This window comes from Polyodon spathula, chromosome 27, assembly GCF_017654505.1.
Source record: "Polyodon spathula isolate WHYD16114869_AA chromosome 27, ASM1765450v1, whole genome shotgun sequence".
Lineage (NCBI taxonomy): Eukaryota > Metazoa > Chordata > Actinopteri > Acipenseriformes > Polyodontidae > Polyodon > Polyodon spathula.
Genome location: NC_054560.1, coordinates 6,493,297 through 6,512,112, shown reverse-complemented (window position 1 = coordinate 6,512,112; position 18,816 = coordinate 6,493,297). Strand labels below are relative to the sequence as shown.

The following is an 18,816-nucleotide window of genomic DNA, read 5'->3' as shown; positions in this document are numbered from 1 at the left end:
TCTTTCTTTCTTTTCAATTCTTTATCAATTTTCCTAAAGGCTATTGTCATCAAGGGATAGCGCTAACCTTTATCCAATATCACGAGGGATTCGTTAATCAATCTTTCTATCGATTGACTTGTGCATGTTTGAAAAAGAATGAGTAAAAGCTCACCGTGTGTTTGCTGTCGTCCATCGAGTGAGTGTTGGGACCAGAGACCCGCGAGTGGGGAGGGTGATTCTATCAGGAGGCGCTATGCAGGCTGCTAGAGACGGCACAACCAGCCCTGCCTGCCCCTCAGTCCACGTGCTGCTAGGAACCGGACAAGCGCAGATGGGCTCCTTTCATTGCTGAACCCTCTTCTGCTGTTGTGTTGAATGGGGCAGGATGTTATGATGTTCAAAGCCAAGCCTCCCGGAGAGGGGGGTCTGGCGCAGTACCCCACTGCGCCCCCCAGTGGAGGCCCTGGTTTCATTTCGCTTGGTGTTTCTGTTGTCTTGTCAAACCTGCTCGTGTTGGTCTTAAGAGGATCCACCCCCGAGCTGCCTGCCCCTAACCCAGCGCCAGACAGCCTGCTTTCTGCTTCATGCCAGCTGAGCGCGTGGCATCACAACCCGGGCTGTGAGAGCATTTAATTCCATCTCCTGACCTGTGAATTCACAAGCCCACAATACCAGGGCTTGAAACTCGCTCTCGTCCTGGCTTTCAGAACACTCTCCTCGGGTCAATGAGCGGGTGGGTCCCAGGAGCTTGAACAGTCAGGCCCTGGTGAATCTGCTCTGAAGGAACCTCCAGCGGCGTGGGCGAGTCTCATCTGCGAGGCTGCAGGGTTGCTAATCAGAGTTTGAAGTTTATAAGTGAGATCAGTCTCCGGGCTGTTGAAGTGTTCTTCTTCTTTGAGGTGCTTGTGAACCCCAGGGCTGGGTGCAGCAGGGCTGGTGTGAGTTCACAAGCCTGTAATAACAGTGCAGGGGCCGGGCCTGAGATGCAATCCTTGGTCTGTTACTGAAATTGAAACGAGTCCGCTGGGCATCCTTTTCTAATCCAGTGTGGATGCCGGTTGGCAGTGTTTTGGAAGGGTGAAAGTGTGTGCCTGTGATTCCAGTGGCTCTCATGCACCTCTTGTATTTCTCTCCTTGCAGGCTGTGCCTTCCTCACATACTGTGCCAGGGAGTCTGCAATCAAAGCACAGAACGCTCTGCATGAACAGAAGACGCTGCCGGGGGTAAGTGACCTGTCTATCGGTGCCTGTGGAATCGCTCTGCACAGCAGAGCAGCCGGGCAGGGAGCATGTGAACGTGACGAGCAGCCCGTAGCCCCCAGTCAGTACAGACAACCCCAGAGACTCTGTGCACCTGCACTGGGAAACCTTGCTGCTTCTTCACCTGTCATTAAAGGATGTGGAACAGCAGAACACAAGTCTGTCCGCATCTGTTTAGTGACTCTACTTGTGGGATTATCAAATTCTGCAACTGGTAGCAAAAATAATTAGACAGTGGAGCTGACACGGTACTGTCTGTGTGTGTGTGTGTGTGTGTGTACCTGTACACCATAATCATCTGATTGTACATATAGGTTGTGATCCTAATGGCTGGCAGATATAATTGTTGTAATCCTATTGTTGCATCCTAGTTCTTTGTATTCTAAAGTGCACTGTTATTTAACTTATGTACTGCACTGTGTTTAAATATTACGCTTGAGTTGTAACCCTGATAACAAAATAACGGTGATACCACTGTGGCACCATTCTACCAATGGCAGCCTCATCCTATTGCAGTGCCTCTGTGTGACCCCTCACACAGTACAGGATTGCATTGCTATTGCAGTGCCTCTGTGTGACCCCTCACACAGTACAGGATTGCATTGCTATTGCAGTGCCTCTGTGTGACCCCTCACACAGTTCAGGATTGCATTGCTATTGCAGTGCCTCTGTGTGACCCCCTCACACAGTACAGGATTGCATTGCTATTGCAGTGCCTCTGTGACCCCTCACACAGTACAGGATTGCATTGCTATTGCAGTGCCTCTGTGTGACCCCTCACACAGTACAGGATTGCATTGCTATTGCAGTGCCTCTGTGTGACCCCCTCACACAGTACAGGATTGCATTGCTATTGCAGTGCCTCTGTGTGACCCCTCACACAGTACAGGATTGCATTGCTATTGCAGTGCCTCTGTGTGACCCCCTCACACAGTTCAGGATTGCATTGCTATTGCAGTGCCTCTGTGTGACCCCCTCACACAGTTCAGGATTGCATTGCTATTGCAGTGCCTCTGTGTGACCCCCTCACACAGTTCAGGATTGCATTGCTATTGCAGTGCCTCTGTGACCCCTCACACAGTACAGGATTGCATTGCTATTGCAGTGCCTCTGTGACCCCTCACACAGTACAGGATTGCATTGCTATTGCAGTGCCTCTGTGACCCCCTCACACAGTTCAGGATTGCATTGCTATTGCAGTGCCTCTGTGCTGCCTGCCTGTCTGTCTGCATTGCCACTGAAGATCAATAGGGACAGTGTTGAATCCACTGGGTTCGGTTGAAAGTGTGTGTGCTCCGGTTAATGGACTCGCAAGCACAGAACGATCCAAAGCACAGGGCAGCAGCTCATTAGATCTGGTTCTGTTTCCTGGGGAGACGAGAGGCACGTCTTTCAATAGTCCATCCCAGCTGAATACGGAGTCTCCTCTGACCCTGCCTCGGAATCTCTCTGAGCAGCCCCGCTGTGTGACGCTGCTGGAAGAGGATTGGAATCTCTCTGAGCAGCCCCGCTGTGTGACGCTGCTGGAAGAGGATCGGAATCTCTCTGAGCAGCCCCGCTGTGTGACGCTGCTGGAAGAGGATCGGAATCTCTCTGAGCAGCCCCGCTGTGTGACGCTGCTGGAAGAGGATCGGAATCTCTCTGAGCAGCCCCGCTGTGTGACGCTGCTGGAAGAGGATCGGAATCTCTCTGAGCAGCCCCGCTGTGTGACGCTGCTGGAAGAGGATTGGAATCTCTCTGAGCAGCCCCGCTGTGTGACGCTGCTGGAAGAGGATCGGAATCTCTCTGAGCAGCCCCGCTGTGTGACGCTGCTGGAAGAGGATGCTCCAGTTGTTTCTTTGCAGAATGCTGCTTGGTATGCAGTTTGCCGGAGGCAATGTGTAATTCATGTAAAGGAGGAATCCTCCTGAGATGTGTTACGAGGTGTTAACAACTGTGTTTCATCGTTAACTAGTTCCTGGCCACATTGCAATGAAGGCTTGTTGTCCTGACTTCCTTGACTTCACACAGAGAAGTTCTGGTAAAATGCAGAAGAAATGAAACTGGTAAGACCGGATTTCTTTGTTTTTTTTAATGGGCATGCTAATTAGAAGGTGGCATAATGAATGTATGCACATGTTGTAGCAGTGATAAGGAGGAGTCGGTCCTGTTTGAAATGGGTGGTTGCCATGGTGACTGGTCTGCCTGTGTGACATCTCGCTCTGCTAGACTTGGGTGTCTGGAGCTGACACAGTGGGGAGCTGGCCGTGTTGCTGAGCACTGCAGCCCTGTGTGTGTGTGTGTGTGTGTGTGTGTTTGTGTTTGTGTGTGTGTCTCTCTCTCTCTCTCTCTCTCTCTCTCTCTCTCTCTCTCCTCTCTCTCTCTCTCTCTCTCTCTCTGAGAGGTAGAGAGAGTGGAGAGAGAGGAGAGAGAGAGGAGGAGAGGGGAGAGACCCCTCGGACGGACCGACACACCGAGAGAGGTCCCCTACTGCGAGAGGAGTACCCGGAGAGGGCGTCTAGTCAAGGGTGTGCCGAGTGCAATCGATGAACGGTAGTGCCGCTCTCTCTCTCTCTCTCTCTCTCTCTCTCTCTCTCTCTCTCCTCTCTCTCTGGGTAAGAAGCCTTTTATTCGAGTGTCTCGACTGTGTAGGAGTCTTTTCCGTTTACAGAATGTAGACGACTGTGGGGTGACCAGTAATACCTGAAGGGGAAGATATGTACTCGAGAGACTACCCAAGTATAAACTTGCCAATTTCAGCTACCACCATACACCTTAAAAGTCAAGACTCGGGCGAACATATTACTAGTTCCAGTCCAGTTCTGACACGGCTCAGGTTAGCTACTTGCCTCAGGTCTCAGCCAGGGCCCAAGCTCATTATCGCTTTTAAAAATGAGGAGCTCTGAATCATCATTCTCTCCTTCAAAATACACGCCACAGGACGGACAAATCCCCAGAAAAGTCAAATGTCTTACATCTGCTGTACACCCCACTGGTCATTATGGACTGTCCTTCTATACAGGAGCTCTCTGAGGGTTCATATTTGAAACTGTAAAGTCAGATGGTGTATGTGGAGTTCATTCTGAGCCAGCTGTATAATGATCAAGGTCAGCAGCAATCCACACAAACCCACGCAGCTGTATCTTCACTCACTCTGAACAGCAGTCCATGCAAACCCACGCAGCTGTATCTTCACTCACTGAACAGCAATCCACACAAACCCACGCAGCTGTATCTTCACTCACTGAACAGCAGTCCACGCAAACCCACGCAGCTGTATCTTCACTCGCTCTGAACAGCAGTCCACGCAAACCCACGCAGCTGTATCTTCACTCACTGAACAGCAATCCACACAAACCCACGCAGCTGTATCTTCACTCGCTCTGAACAGCAGTCCACGCAAACCCACGCAGCTGTATCTTCACTCGCTCTGAACAGCAGTCCACGCAAACCCACGCAGCTGTATCTTCACTCACTCTGAACAGCAGTCCACACAAACCCACGCAGCTGTATCTTCACTCACTCTGAACAGCAGTCCACACAAACCCACGCAGCTGTATCTTCACTCACTCTGAACAGCAATCCACACAAACCCACGCAGCTGTATCTTCACTCGCTCTGAACAGCAGTCCACAAACCCACGCAAACCCACAATCAGCTGTATCTTCACTCGCTCTGAACAGCAGTCCACGCAAACCCACGCAGCTGTATCTTCACTCACTCTGAACAGCAGTCCACACAAACCCACGCAGCTGTATCTTCACTCACTCTGAACAGCAATCCACACAAACCCACGCAGCTGTATCTTCACTCACTCTGAACAGCAGTCCACACAAACCCACGCAGCTGTATCTTCACTCACTCTGAACAGCAATCCACACAAACCCACGCAGCTGTATCTTCACTCGCTCTGAACAGCAGTCCACGCAAACCCACGCAGCTGTATCTTCACTCACTCTGAACAGCAGTCCACACAAACCCACGCAGCTGTATCTTCACTCACTCTGAACAGCAGTCCACACAAACCCACGCAGCTGTATCTTCACTCGCTCTGAACAGCAATCCACACAAACCCACGCAGCTGTATCTTCACTCGCTCTGAACAGCAATCCACGCAAACCCACGCAGCTGTATCTTCACTCGCTCTGAACAGCAGTCCACGCAAACCCACACAGCTGTATCTTCACTCGCTCTGAACAGCACTCTGCACACAGGACTCCTGGGTCCAGTCTGATCCAGTGCAGAAATTCATGTAGTAAAATCTCTATCCTGTTCTCATGCGTGCTCAGAGAAGGAGTTTATTCTTCAGCTTCACAAAAGCAATGGAGGGCTGAAAGGGTTAATGAAATGAAGCCGGGGGGGGGGGGGTCATTAACCCTTTCCCAGCTGCTTCTAAAGAGGGGGCTGGAAGCTTATTGTGTTTCAAAGCCCTCTCTAACGTGTGGGGAATGCTTACAGAATTTTAAAAACCAGCTTTTCAAATAAAGGCTTGAAAATGGCAGTGTAGGCACACAGCATTCACATGCACTGCGGTTGACGTGCTAATTTGCCATTTCAATAGCGATCGCAGTTTCGTATTAGGGCCCTGTCACGTTTTGTAATAACGGGCGAGTGATTTATTACAGACGTGACAGCGCGGGTGACTGCTTGTGACAGGCTTTTAACAGAATGCGATGGAGCCGTGCGGGGCAGCGGCGCGCACTGAGGGATCTCGGCAGAGACGGCTGTGTAATCGACTGACCCCCCCCCCCCCACCCCCCCCCCCCCCCACCCCCTCCAGCTCCGCAGTGACAAGCATGGCAAAGCTGACCTAGATTACTAGCAGGGAGCGGCGTGGCTGTGAGTCTGTGCGTCTGCCTTGTAGGTCAGTCCTACACCATTCTCCCGCCCTCCAGGATCTCTGCTGCTTATCTGCCGACGCGATGTAACCCTGCCAGCGCTGCACATTCCCAGCTCAGCATTGCCACAATATTGACAGGAAGATCTAGAATGAGGCCCTGGTGTTTGCAGGGCTGTGCCTGTGCAGGGTCATGTTCACTCTGTATGCGTCGTCTGTTTGGTGCTGAGTTCTTGTTATTGGTTATCTGAGTGAGTGTCTCAGTGAGTCTGTGTCTCGGTGGCTGTGTGTCTCTCTGTGTCTGTGTCTCAGTGAGTCTCTGAGTCTGTGCGTCTCAGCGAGTGTGTGTGTCTCTCTGTGTCTGTGACTCGGTGAGTCTCTGAGTCTGTGTGTTTCAGTGAGTCTGTGTCTCAGTGAGTCTGTGTGTCTCTGTGTCTCGGTGGGTCTCAGTGAGTCTGTGTGTTTCAGCGAGTCTCTGTGTCTCGGTGGGTCTGGTGGTCCTGCCTGTCGTTAATGGCGGGTTAATGCTCTGGTGGATTGAGTCATCACACATCTCGCTCACGGCTAATGGCTTTTCATCCGGTAACCATGGAAATGGCAGCACGCAACAGCTCGCTGTGAATTCCAGCTGCTGCCTGTATTAATGAGTGTCATTACAAAGATCCTGCGACCGGAGCAGCAGGGCCACAGCCATGCATATACCAGCGCTCTCTCTCTCCATTTCTCAGTGAAATAGTGCATCACTTTTAAAGACCGGGCACCTACTCACCAGCAGATCACCCTGCCAATCACTCCTTCATTCACTCGCAAAACAGACAGCAGGCTTGAACCAGGATCCAGAAATCCTCCACATCCGCTCTGTAAAGAGGAGGAGCATTACCCAGTCTCCTCCAGCTGCCATTATAAATGATACACTGCATTGACGAGGAGCGTTACCCAGCCTCCTCCAGCTGCTATTATAAATGATACACTGCATTGAAGAGGAGCGTTACCCAGCCTCCTCCAGCTGCTATTATAAATGATACACTGCATTGAAGAGGAGCGTTACCCAGCCTCCTCCAGCTGCTATTATAAATGATACACTGCATTGAAGAGGAGCGTTACCCAGCCTCCTCCAGCTGCTATTATAAATGATACACTGCATTGAAGAGGAGCGTTACCCAGCCTCCTCCAGCTGCCATTATAAATGATACACTGCATTGAAGAGGAGCGTTACCCAGCCTCCTCCAGCTGCCATTATAAATGATACACTGCATTGAAGAGGAGCGTTACCCAGCCTCCTCCAGCTGCCATTATAAATGATACACTGCATTGAAGAGGAGCGTTACCCAGCCTCCTCCAGCTGCCATTATAAATGATACACTGCATTGAAGAGGAGCGTTACCCAGCCTCCTCCAGCTGCTATTATAAATGATACACTGCATTGAAGAGGAGCGTTACCCAGCCTCCTCCAGCTGCTATTATAAATGATACACTGCATTGAAGAGGAGCGTTACCCAGCCCCCTCCAGCTGCCATTATAAATGATACACTGCATTGAAGAGGAGCGTTACCCAGCCTCCTCCAGCTGCTATTATAAATGATACACTGCATTGAAGAGGAGCGTTACCCAGCCTCCTCCAGCTGCTATTATAAATGATACACTGCATTGAAGAGGAGCGTTACCCAGCCTCCTCCAGCTGCTATTATAAATGATACACTGCATTGAAGAGGAGCGTTACCCAGCCTCCTCCAGCTGCTATTATAAATGATACACTGCATTGAAGAGGAGCGTTACCCAGCCTCCTCCAGCTGCTATTATAAATGATACACTGCATTGAAGAGGAGCGTTACCCAGCCTCCTCCAGCTGCTATTATAAATGATACACTGCATTGAAGAGGAGCGTTACCCAGCCTCCTCCAGCTGCTATTATAAATGATACACTGCATTGAAGAGGAGCGTTACCCAGCCTCCTCCAGCTGCTATTATAAATGATACACTGCATTGAAGAGGAGCGTTACCCAGCCTCCTCCAGCTGCCATTATAAATGATACACTGCATTGAAGAGGAGCGTTACCCAGCCTCCTCCAGCTGCTATTATAAATGATACACTGCATTGAAGAGGAGCGTTACCCAGCCTCCTCCAGCTGCTATTATAAATGATACACTGCATTGAAGAGGAGCGTTACCCAGCCTCCTCCAGCTGCTATTATAAATGATACACTGCATTGAAGAGGAGCGTTACCCAGCCCCCTCCAGCTGCCATTATAAATGATACACTGCATTGAAGAGGAGCGTTACCCAGCCTCCTCCAGCTGCCATTATAAATGATACACTGCATTGAAGAGGAGCGTTACCCAGCCCCCTCCAGCTGCCATTATAAATGATACACTGCATTGAAGAGGAGCGTTACCCAGCCTCCTCCAGCTGCTATTATAAATGATACACTGCATTGAAGAGGAGCGTTACCCAGCCTCCTCCAGCTGCCATTATAAATGATACACTGCATTGAAGAGGAGCGTTACCCAGCCTCCTCCAGCTGCCATTATAAATGATACACTGCATTGAAGAGGAGCGTTACCCAGCCTCCTCCAGCTGCCATTATAAATGATACACTGCATTGAGCCTCCTCCAGAGGCATTGCGTTACCCAGCCTCCTCCAGCTGCCATTATAAATGATACGCTGCATTGAAGAGGAGCGTTACCCAGCCTCCTCCAGCTGCCATTATAAATGATACGCTGCATTGAAGAGGAGCGTTACCCAGCCTCCTCCAGCTGCCATTATAAATGATACACTGCATTGAAGAGGAGCGTTACCCAGCCTCCTCCAGCTGCCATTATAAATGATACGCTGCATTGAAGAGGAGCGTTACCCAGCCTCCTCCAGCTGCCATTATAAATGATACACTGCATTGAAGAGGAGCGTTACCCAGCCTCCTCCAGCTGCCATTATAAATGATACACTGCATTGAAGAGGAGCGTTACCCAGCCTCCTCCAGCTGCCATTATAAATGATACGCTGCATTGAAGAGGAGCGTTACCCAGCCTCCTCCAGCTGCCATTATAAATGATACGCTGCATTGAAGAGGAGCGTTACCCAGCCTCCTCCAGCTGCTATTATAAATGATACGCTGCATTGAAGAGGAGCGTTACCCAGCCTCCTCCAGCTGCTATTATAAATGATACACTGCATTGAAGAGGAGCGTTACCCAGCCTCCTCCAGCTGCTCCTCCATTATAAATGATACACTGCATTGAAGAGGAGCGTTACCCAGCCTCCTCCAGCTGCTATTATAAATGATACACTGCATTGAAGAGGAGCGTTACCCAGCCTCCTCCAGCTGCCATTATAAATGATACACTGCATTGAAGAGGAGCGTTACCCAGCCTCCTCCAGCTGCCATTATAAATGATACACTGCATTGAAGAGGAGCGTTACCCAGCCTCCTCCAGCTGCCATTATAAATGATACACTGCATTGAAGAGGAGCGTTACCCAGCCTCCTCCAGCTGCCATTATAAATGATACACTGCATTGAAGAGGAGCGTTACCCAGCCTCCTCCAGCTGCTATTATAAATGATCATTTTATAAATTGCTTTTCTTCTTCATGAAGTATTTCTAGTGACTGATGAGTATCCTATTGGATCGTGATTCTCCTTGGATAGAGAGCTGGGCGCTGTGTTTGAATTCTCTGTAGTGTGTGTGTATCTCTCTCTGTGTGTGCTTGGATATATTGACCCTGTGTAGTTGTATATTTCTAGAGAGGCTGATTGCCTTGGACAGCCGCTGCTGTTTTTAAGCATCAATCAGCTTTTTAAAATGTGTTTCAGTATCGAGTGGGGCAGCGAGGCAAAAAGCCGCCAGTAAACATGACTGACAGACGCGTTTCAAAGACTGCTGATTCCATTAAGATACCGAGCTTTGATCCCGCTGGCCAGCTGTGCTGAGAGGAGCCCCTCGATACCCCCCCCACCCCTAACCCTCCTTCACTGGCGCTCTGCAGCCCTGTTTAAGTTTTAATGCTGTTTATTATAAAATCCTGCCTGAATTCCTTGTATAAAAATTTATGATGACATTTTCTACATGCTATAAAATATTCATAAATGTCATTACTAATATCATTCGCAGCTCATCTAATTTGATCCTTGTCTTCCTTTATCGCTCTGACCTGGTGATTCCTGCAGATTCGCAGTAATACACAGGAGAACAGTGCTGTGTAGTTCTAGTACACCGTCACACAGCGTGTGGATGTATGAATCCATAATGATTTACAATGCTTCCCCATGCTTTACAATGCTTCCCTATGCTTTACCAGACCTCTCTGTGCTTTACAATGCCTCCCTGTGCTTTACCAGACCTCTCTGTGCTTTACAATGCCTCCCTGTGCTTTACCAGACCTCTCTGTGCTTTACAATGCTTCCCTGTGCTTTACCAGACCTCTCTGTGCTTTACAATGCTTCCCTGTGCTTTACAATGCTTCCCTGTGCTTTACCAGACCTCTCTGTGCTTTACAATGCTTCCCTGTGCTTTACCAGACCTCTCTGTGCTTTTACAATGCTTCCCTGTGCTTTACCAGACCTCTCTGTGCTTTACAATGTTTCCCTGTGCTTTACCAGACCTCTTTGTGCTTTACAATGCTTCCCTGTGCTTTACAATGCTTCCCTGTGCTTTACCAGACCTCTCTGTGCTTTACAATGTTTCCCTGTGCTTTACCAGACCTCTCTGTGCTTTACAATGCTTCCCTGTGCTTTACAATGCTTCCCTGTGCTTTACCAGACCTCTCTGTGCTTTACAATGCTTCCCTGTGCTTTACCAGACCTCTCTGTGCTTTTACAATGCTTCCCTGTGCTTTACCAGACCTCTCTGTGCTTTACAATGTTTCCCTGTGCTTTACCAGACCTCTCTGTGCTTTACAATGCTTCCCTGTGCTTTACAATGCTTCCCTGTGCTTTACCAGACCTCTCTGTGCTTTACAATGTTTCCCTGTGCTTTACCAGACCTCTCTGTGCTTTACAATGCTTCCCTGTGCTTTACAATGCTTCCCTGTGCTTTACCAGACCTCTTTGTGCTTTACAATGCTTCCCTGTGCTTTACCAGACCTCTCTCCATTTTACAATGCTTCCCTATGCTTTACCAGACCTCTCTGTGCTTTACAATGCTTCCCTATGCTTTACCAGACCTCTGTGCTTTATCACACTTTCATTCCACTTTGCTGTGCTTTTACTATGGTTGACTTTTATAAGGGCATGAACATCCACAAGGTGTGTAAAGGTAATACTGTAAGGATCTCAGTCTGGTGAACTCGTCTGGGCTAGCAGTGCCTTCTTCAGTGAAGCTTCTTTACTGGGTGTGTTTGTGGATCTGCACTGAGAGTCCAGCCCTCGGTGCAAGGCTGTGAGGTTACACATTGATAAATAAGCAAAGCAGCGTGTTCCAGCAGTGAAGGTGTTAACTCTCCGTGCTGCTCCTCCTCTCCCCTCTCCTCAGGTAGCGCACAGCTCCATTCTCTCAGCCGCTGGCAGCTTTGCTTTGGTGTTTGTTACCCTTTCTGTTCACCTCTAGGGACTATTCAATGTCACTCCCCTTTAAATGATGACGAAAGACAACTCTGGCCAAATTTAGTTCACCTTTAAAGGTCAGGTGTTGCCATGGTGACACTTGGTGATGTGCTTTTAGGCTCCAGTTCAAGTCTTGCCTTTGATGTCTGTTTTTCTTTAAAGATGAAGTGGGGGGGGGGGGTTGTAGTAAAAGCAGAACAACAAGAAGCAAGTGCAGTGACACAGATACAGAACAGACCCTATAGAGACTCAGGCTGGTTTAATACAGAACAGACCCTATAGAGACTCAGGCTGGTTTAATACTGATACAGGATAGAAATCACAATAACGAACGAAGGTAAACTCAATCTGAACGAGTCTTCAATCCTGAGAGCAGAAGCAGGAACAGTTTTCAATAGCTTCACCGCGGCCTTCTTTTAATCTTCATGTGTTTTGGGGAAAGGATATTTTATGGTGGTCATTCCCCTGGCTGAGTCAGTGCCCTGATTCTTTATCTTTGGGACTTCCGTTTCCAGAAGATGAATCCGTTTGGGTTTCTGTAGGTACAGGGGAGAGGGAGACACATGTAAAGCTCTGAATGAAATCAGTTCATTTAAAGGCAGTAAGTTGAGACTTCACTGAAGCTGTGTTTGAACTGGCTGCAGCGCCAGCGCTGCAAGCCATCCAGCTATTGCCTTTAACCATTTCACTATATTAAAAATATGAATATTTAACTATGTAAAGGGGTGGGGTTCAGCTTCAGAAGATTCATTCATTTCAATTGCGATTGTGGAACTTAAATATATATTAAAATTAATATATTTTACTATATGAATTATTAACCAAACTTAAATCAGAAATATTCAATGCTCAAGTGTTGAATTATGCTCCCATAAATACATAAACATACAGGTCATTATTAAACGTAAATATTTAATATAATATCTATATATAAAACATTATATAACCAAGCTTTAAATCAGACAATTGGTCAATCTAAGTGTAATAGAAGTATGCTAATATATATATATAAACGTACAGCATTATCTCATAGATATATATCAATATATCTAATATATATTATAGATGTGCTGTGTTGTTTGATTTTCTAGCGCGCAACAGCGGTGTCGCCATAATTTATAGATTTCATGTGAGATCAATCCAACTTCAAAGGGCTCCCTTCATAATTAAGTCAAGTAAATGTGATTCAGCCTCCCGTCACAATGTAATAGAGATGCTTGTGTATTATTTTTAACAGGATCGTCCTCTTCAGGTATCGGATGTCAAGCATCCTTTGCATGTTTCATGCTTTACAGCAGATTGCATCAGCCCCCTGCCCCTGGTCTCGGCGGCGCTGCAGAGTGCTGTAATAAAACGAAATGAAAAGACCACAATCCGCTACAATGCAGATTTACTGTAGTGAACTTTTACAAGAGATGACCAATATTAACAATACAGGAGCTATCTGTCTACCGCTGGGACAGACCCCACAAACCTTTCATCCCCGAAACCTGCTTGAACTGGGGTCTGTCCTGCCACAGCGCGGCCCAGCGCCCCAACCACTGAGAAGAAGCCGGAGATGGTATCGGAGCTCCTGCCGCTGGCCGGTGACATTTTTATTTCCACCTCATTAACAGCGGGGGCAGGGAGAGCTTGGGGCTGGGGGGGTGCACAGCGGAGATGACAAATGTCACATCGAGAGAGAGAGACAGAAAGAAAGAAAGAAAAAGGAGAGGAGAGTACCATTGTCGCCCCGTCGCCCTTCGACCCCGACCCACCACAACGTCCCATCAATAATAGAACAGGAAGAGTCTTTACCTATCGAGAGAAGGTAGTATTCTCTCTCTGCCTCTGTAAGAATCTCTTCCTCCGAAGGAAAACGATTTCGTGACCACATAACAAAAGGGGAGAAACCAGAAAGTGTTAGAAAGAGAGAAAGAGAAGGGAGAAAGGACGAGAAAGAGAGAGAGAGAGAGAGAGAGAGATTTTCCTTAATTATTTTTTGGTAGTCGGAGTCAGTCACAATGAAAAGCAGTTGTGAACCTGTTTTTCCAGCTGAGGGCAGATCTCAGGGGCTAGACCCTCCCGCCTGGCTTCTTGTTCCTCTCGTTCTGTGACTGTGCTGAGTGGAGAATCCTCTCTTGGTTTATGAACTAAGACCCCCCCGGGCCCCGGCCATGCTGACCTGCGTCGGGGTCAACGTGCCCCTCGGGAGGTAGGGGGTAATTTTAAATACCCGAAAGCCCCCCAGGTCAGTCCTGAAGGAGCAATTCTGTTTGTTTCAGTAACGTCGGGAGGCAGCGAGCGAGCTCTGTTAAGAGATTGATTCCTATTGAATTCCAATGCAGTGATAGCTGCTTTGTGACCCAGCAGCACCCCTGAGGTCAGGGGTGACAGCAGCTGCTTGAGAGCGATTTCAGGAGCAGCTTCTTTTATTTTACAATGGAGTGTAATAATCCCAGGAGGCCGGACAGTCACTTAACTGGCAGGGTTAAAGGGGGCTCGAACCCGCACCCAATACAGTGACTATCAAACTGACCCCTTTAAATAGCTTGCTGTTCTGTGAGCCGGGTCTCAGTGCCCTGTGCTGGGTGTTCTGGTTGTTCTGTGAGCTGGGTCTCAGTGCACTGTGCTGGGAGTTCTGGTTGATCTCTGAGCCGGGTCTCAGTGCCCTGTGCTGGGTGTTCTGGTTGTTCTCTGAGCCGGGTCTCAGTGCACTGTGCTGGGTGTTCTGGTTGATCTCTGAGCCGAGTCTCAGTGCACTGTGCTGGGAGTTCTGGTTGATTTCTGAGCCGGGTCTCAGTGCCCTGTGCTGAGTGTTCTGGTTGTTCTCTGAGCCGGGTCTCAGTGCACTGTGCTGGGTGTTTTGATTCTTCTCTGAGCCGGGTCTCAGTGCCCTGTGCTGGGTGTTCTGGTTGATTTCTGAGCCGGGTCTCAGTGCCCTGTGCTGGGTGTTCTGGTTGTTCTCTGAGCCGGGTCTCAGTGCACTGTGCTGGGTGTTCTGGTTGATCTCTGAGCCGGGTCTCAGTGCACTGTGCTGGGAGTTCTGGTTGTTCTCTGAGCCGGGTCTCAGTGCACTGTGCTGGGTGTTCTGGTTGATTTCTGAGCCGGGTCTCAGTGCACTGTGCTGGGTGTTCTGGTTGTTCTGTGAGCCGGGTCTCAGTGCACTGTGCTGGGTGTTCTGGTTGTTCTCTGAGCCGGGTCTCAGTGCACTGTGCTGGGTGTTCTGGTTGATTTCTGAGCCGGGTCTCAGTGCCCTGTGCTGGGTGTTCTGGTTGTTCTCTGAGCCGGGTCTCAGTGCACTGTGCTGGGTGTTCTGGTTGATTTCTGAGCCGGGTCTCAGTGCCCTGTGCTGGGTGTTCTGGTTGTTCTGTGAGCCGGGTCTCAGTGCACTGTGCTGGGTGTTCTGGTTGATTTCTGAGCCGGATCTCAGTGCCCTGTGCTGAGTGTTCTGGACTGCGCTGCATTTCAAAAGGGTTCAAGTGAAAGAGCAGAAACCCTGCAATGATCGGCACGGCCCTGTCTCCTCACCTGGAGGTCAAGTAACAAGACGGTTTGTTTTTATCCTACCTGTATCCTCGGCACCTGCTCTAATCCTCTCCTCTCCTCTCCTCTTCCCTTCCAGCTTGTTTTTATCCTGCCTGTATCCTCGGCACCTGCTCTAATCCTCTCCTCTCCTCTCCTCTTCCCTTCCAGCTTGTTTTTATCCTGCCTGTATCCTCGGCACCTGCTCTAATCCTCTCCTCTCCTCTCCTCTTCCCTTCCAGCTTGTTTTTATCCTGCCTGTATCCTCGGCACCTGCTCTAATCCTCTCCTCTCCTCTCCTCTCCCTTCCAGCTTGTTTTTATCCTGCCTGTATCCTAATCCTCTCCTCTCCTCTCCTCTCCCTTCCAGCTTGTTTTTATCCTGCCTGTATCCTCGGCAATCCTCTCCTCTCCTCTCCTCTCCCTTCCAGCTTGTTTTTATCCTGCCTGTATCCTCGGCACCTGCTCTAATCCTCTCCTCTCCTCTTCCCTTCCAGCTTGTTTTTATCCTGCCTGTATCCTCGGCACCTGCTCTAATCCTCTCCTCTCCTCCTCCCTTCCAGCTTGTTTTTATCCTGCCTGTATCCTCGGCACCTGCTCTAATCCTCTCCTCTCCTCTCCTCTTCCCTTCCAGCTTGTTTTTATCCTGCCTGTATCCTCGGCACCTGCTCTAATCCTCTCCTCTCCTCTTCCCTTCCAGCTTGTTTTTATCCTGCCTGTATCCTCGGCACCTGCTCTAATCCTCTCCTCTCCTCCTCCCTTCCAGCTTGTTTTTATCCTGCCTGTATCCTCGGCACCTGCTCTAATCCTCTCCTCTCCTCTCCTCTTCCCTTCCAGCTTGTTTTTATCCTGCCTGTATCCTCGGCTGCTCTAATCCTCTTCCAGCTTGTTTTTATCCTGCCTGTATCCTCGGCACCTGCTCTAATCCTCTCCTCTCCTCTCCTCTTCCCTTCCAGCTTGTTTTTATCCTGCCTGTATCCTCGGCACCTGCCCTAATCCTCTGCCTGTATCCTCGGCACCTGCTCTAATCCTCTCCTCTCCTCTTCCCTTCCAGCTTGTTTTTATCCTGCCTGTATCCTCGGCACCTGCTCTAATCCTCTCCTCTCCTCTCTTCCCTTCCAGCTTGTTTTTATCCTGCCTGTATCCTCGGCACCTGCTCTAATCCTCTCCTCTCCTCTCCTCTTCCCTTCCAGCTTGTTTTTATCCTGCCTGTATCCTCGGCACCTGCTCTAATCCTCTCCTCTCCTCTTCCCTCCTCCTCGGCACCTGCTCTAATCCTCTCCTCTCCTCCTCCCTTCCAGCTTGTTTTTATCCTGCCTGTATCCTCGGCACCTGCTCTAATCCTCTCCTCTCCTCTCCTCCAGCTTCCTGCCTTCCAGCTTGTTTTTATCCTGCCTGTATCCTCGGCACCTGCTCTAATCCTCTCCTCTCCTCTCCTCTTCCCTTCCAGCTTGTTTTTATCCTGCCTGTATCCTCGGCACCTGCTCTAATCCTCTCCTCTCCTCTTCCCCCTTCCAGCTTGTTTTTATCCTGCCTGTATCCTCGGCACCTGCTCTAATCCTCTCCTCTCCTCTCCTCCCCCTTCCAGCTTGTTTTTATCCTGCCTGTATCCTCGGCACCTGCTCTAATCCTCTCCTCTCCTCTTCCCTTCCAGCTTGTTTTTATCCTGTCTGTATCCTCGGCACCTGCTCTAATCCTCTCCTCTCCTCTTCCCTTCCAGCTTGTTTTTATCCTGTCTGTATCCTCGGCACCTGCTCTAATCCTCTCCTCTCCTCTTCCCTTCCAGATGGCGCGTCCGATCCAGGTGAAGCCAGCGGACAGCGAGAGCCGTGGAGGTAGTTGTCTTCTTTTCTCAAGTTGTTTGGGGGCGGGAGGTTTGTTCCTATCTGTCCCTTGTTATCTCTGTGTCTCTCTGTCTCTGTCTATCTCTGTCTCTCTGTGCTGGGGGAGAGGGGAGGGGGGGTGGGGGCAGCGTACCGTACAGCATTGAGAGCAGCTGCACAGGTTTATTTTATCGTTTTGTTTGATTTTATTTCATTTGCAATGCTCTGCAGCTCTAGCACCAGTTTGGGTTAAAGGTGCTCATATTGTCATTTGAAGTGCTGCTGCGCTCCCCAGAGGACAGCAAGATGAAGAATCGATTCTCTAAATCCAGTCTCTGCCAGTGTCTTCAATTGAACCTCTGTCTTTATGTGAAGGGATAGAAACCACGCCAGTGTCTCCCGTTCGAGCCGCCCCGAGTGCCGCTCCGATCACAGAGTCCTTTCCAGTCCAGCCTTCGTTACAACAGGGTGCATTCCTTTGAAAACTGCAGTGTTCGCTGGGGTCCTTTCAGACCTAGCTTGACACAAGCAAAACACATCAAGAGGGGCTCTGAAGCCCCAGATCAGTGAAGGAGGTCCTCGCTCCAGCTTGGCTGTGAAGACACACAGGATCTGCTCTGGGACGATCTGAGACGCATTAACCTTTCAGCCGGCTCCTTCATTGCTTCACAGCCTCTGATAACATGAGGAGCCTCCGCTAAGGACTGGGACATCAGCTGATGAGGTTCAGGCATTAGAATACAGAGCAGGGGTGGGAATAAGACTCCGGCTGCATTGCAGTTTAATAGGGCACACCTGAGCTTGTTACAGTATGCACTGTGACTGATCAAGCTTGCAATAAAACCTGGAATGGGTGAAACTGCCGTGCAACAGGAGTCTTATTGCCATTCCTGTAGCCAACGTGTGCGTTGGGCAGAGCCAGCGTGCGTTGGGCAGAGCCAGCGTGCGTTGACAAGCTCTGTGGTGTTTTGATAGAACTGGTTGGGTTTTAACCATTTTCCTCCAGGAGCTGGTAAACGCTCCAAAGTTGCTCTTGTTAATTTTATTAGTGTAATAACAACATGCTTTTAAAATGGAGTGAAGACTGCTTTGAGACTGCTTCAGGTTTTATTTGTGGAGGCGTGTTGGAGAGTGGTTGTAGATCAGCTGTTTGAGGCTCCTCTACTGAATGGCTCTCCTGTGTTTAAACCTCCCTGTCCTTGGGATGGGACTCCGCTCTGCCATCTGGAAATCCACGATCACAAAGCATGCCGTCTGATGCTGCTTCAGTCCCTTGCCGTGTCAGGCTGGCTTGCCAAAACCCTTTTTAATGTCACTGCCTCATTCTCTGTGTTATAAAAAGCTTTCTCCTGCCCTCCGTGGACTCCTTTAAAATGATTAAACCAGAGAATTGGGATCTCTTTACAGGAGTAAACTGGATTCTCAATGTTTGTGCTTTTGATTCTATTAAAAATCAGCAGTAGATGCTAATGCAGGCTTTGTGCTGGGAGGATGGCAGGCAATTCTAATTATTCTGTTTTTGACAGCCGTTCTGCGTTCGTAGTACATTCATAACATCTGGGGACCACTGCATATATTTTAACGAGCAGGTCTCTTTAAATGTGCATTTGAATTTTCTTATCTGCTGTTTGCAGTTTGTCTGAGTGGTTCTGGGAGTATCTGTCCTGACCGAGCTGTGAGCTTGTCTGGAGAATCCTAACTGCCTGGCTCCTCGCTCCAGTCCAGTCTGGTCACGATGCCTCCTCTCACTCACAATCTGTAGGTATAGAGGGGGCGAGGCCAGCAGAGTTGGGTGAGAATGCTATGTGAAGGAATGGTCGAGTTGAGAATCAGTATTATCAGGGTGTGTATGAAGAGAAGGGGGGGGTGGCTTTAGGGTTCATGGTTCGGAGCGCT

At 49.3% G+C, this 18,816-nt stretch overlaps 2 protein-coding genes and 1 long non-coding RNA gene across 8 annotated transcripts in view; 2 read left to right on the top strand and 1 right to left on the bottom strand.

Moving 5' to 3' along the window:
- LOC121301280 (RNA polymerase II elongation factor ELL-like) overlaps window positions 1-18,816 on the top strand; it is a 794,007-nt gene that overhangs the window by 340,518 nt on the left and 434,673 nt on the right. The window lies entirely within an intron of this gene.
- The window catches only part of LOC121301283 (CUGBP Elav-like family member 5), a 56,366-nt gene that overhangs the window by 7,706 nt on the left and 29,844 nt on the right, over window positions 1-18,816 (top strand). For all 6 annotated transcript variants that reach the window (XM_041230526.1, XM_041230524.1, XM_041230525.1 and 3 more), the window contains exons 2-3: window positions 1,123-1,205; window positions 16,884-16,932. In XM_041230526.1, the coding sequence (XP_041086460.1) occupies window positions 1,123-1,205; window positions 16,884-16,932 (132 nt within the window). The remainder of the gene's footprint in view (window positions 1-1,122; window positions 1,206-16,883; window positions 16,933-18,816) is intronic.
- Window positions 15,982-16,451, bottom strand: LOC121301317. Its single transcript, XR_005947608.1, has 3 exons — window positions 16,364-16,451; window positions 16,251-16,321; window positions 15,982-16,084 (listed from the first exon to the last, which is right to left on the bottom strand). It is a non-coding gene; the product is annotated as an uncharacterized LOC121301317 (long non-coding RNA).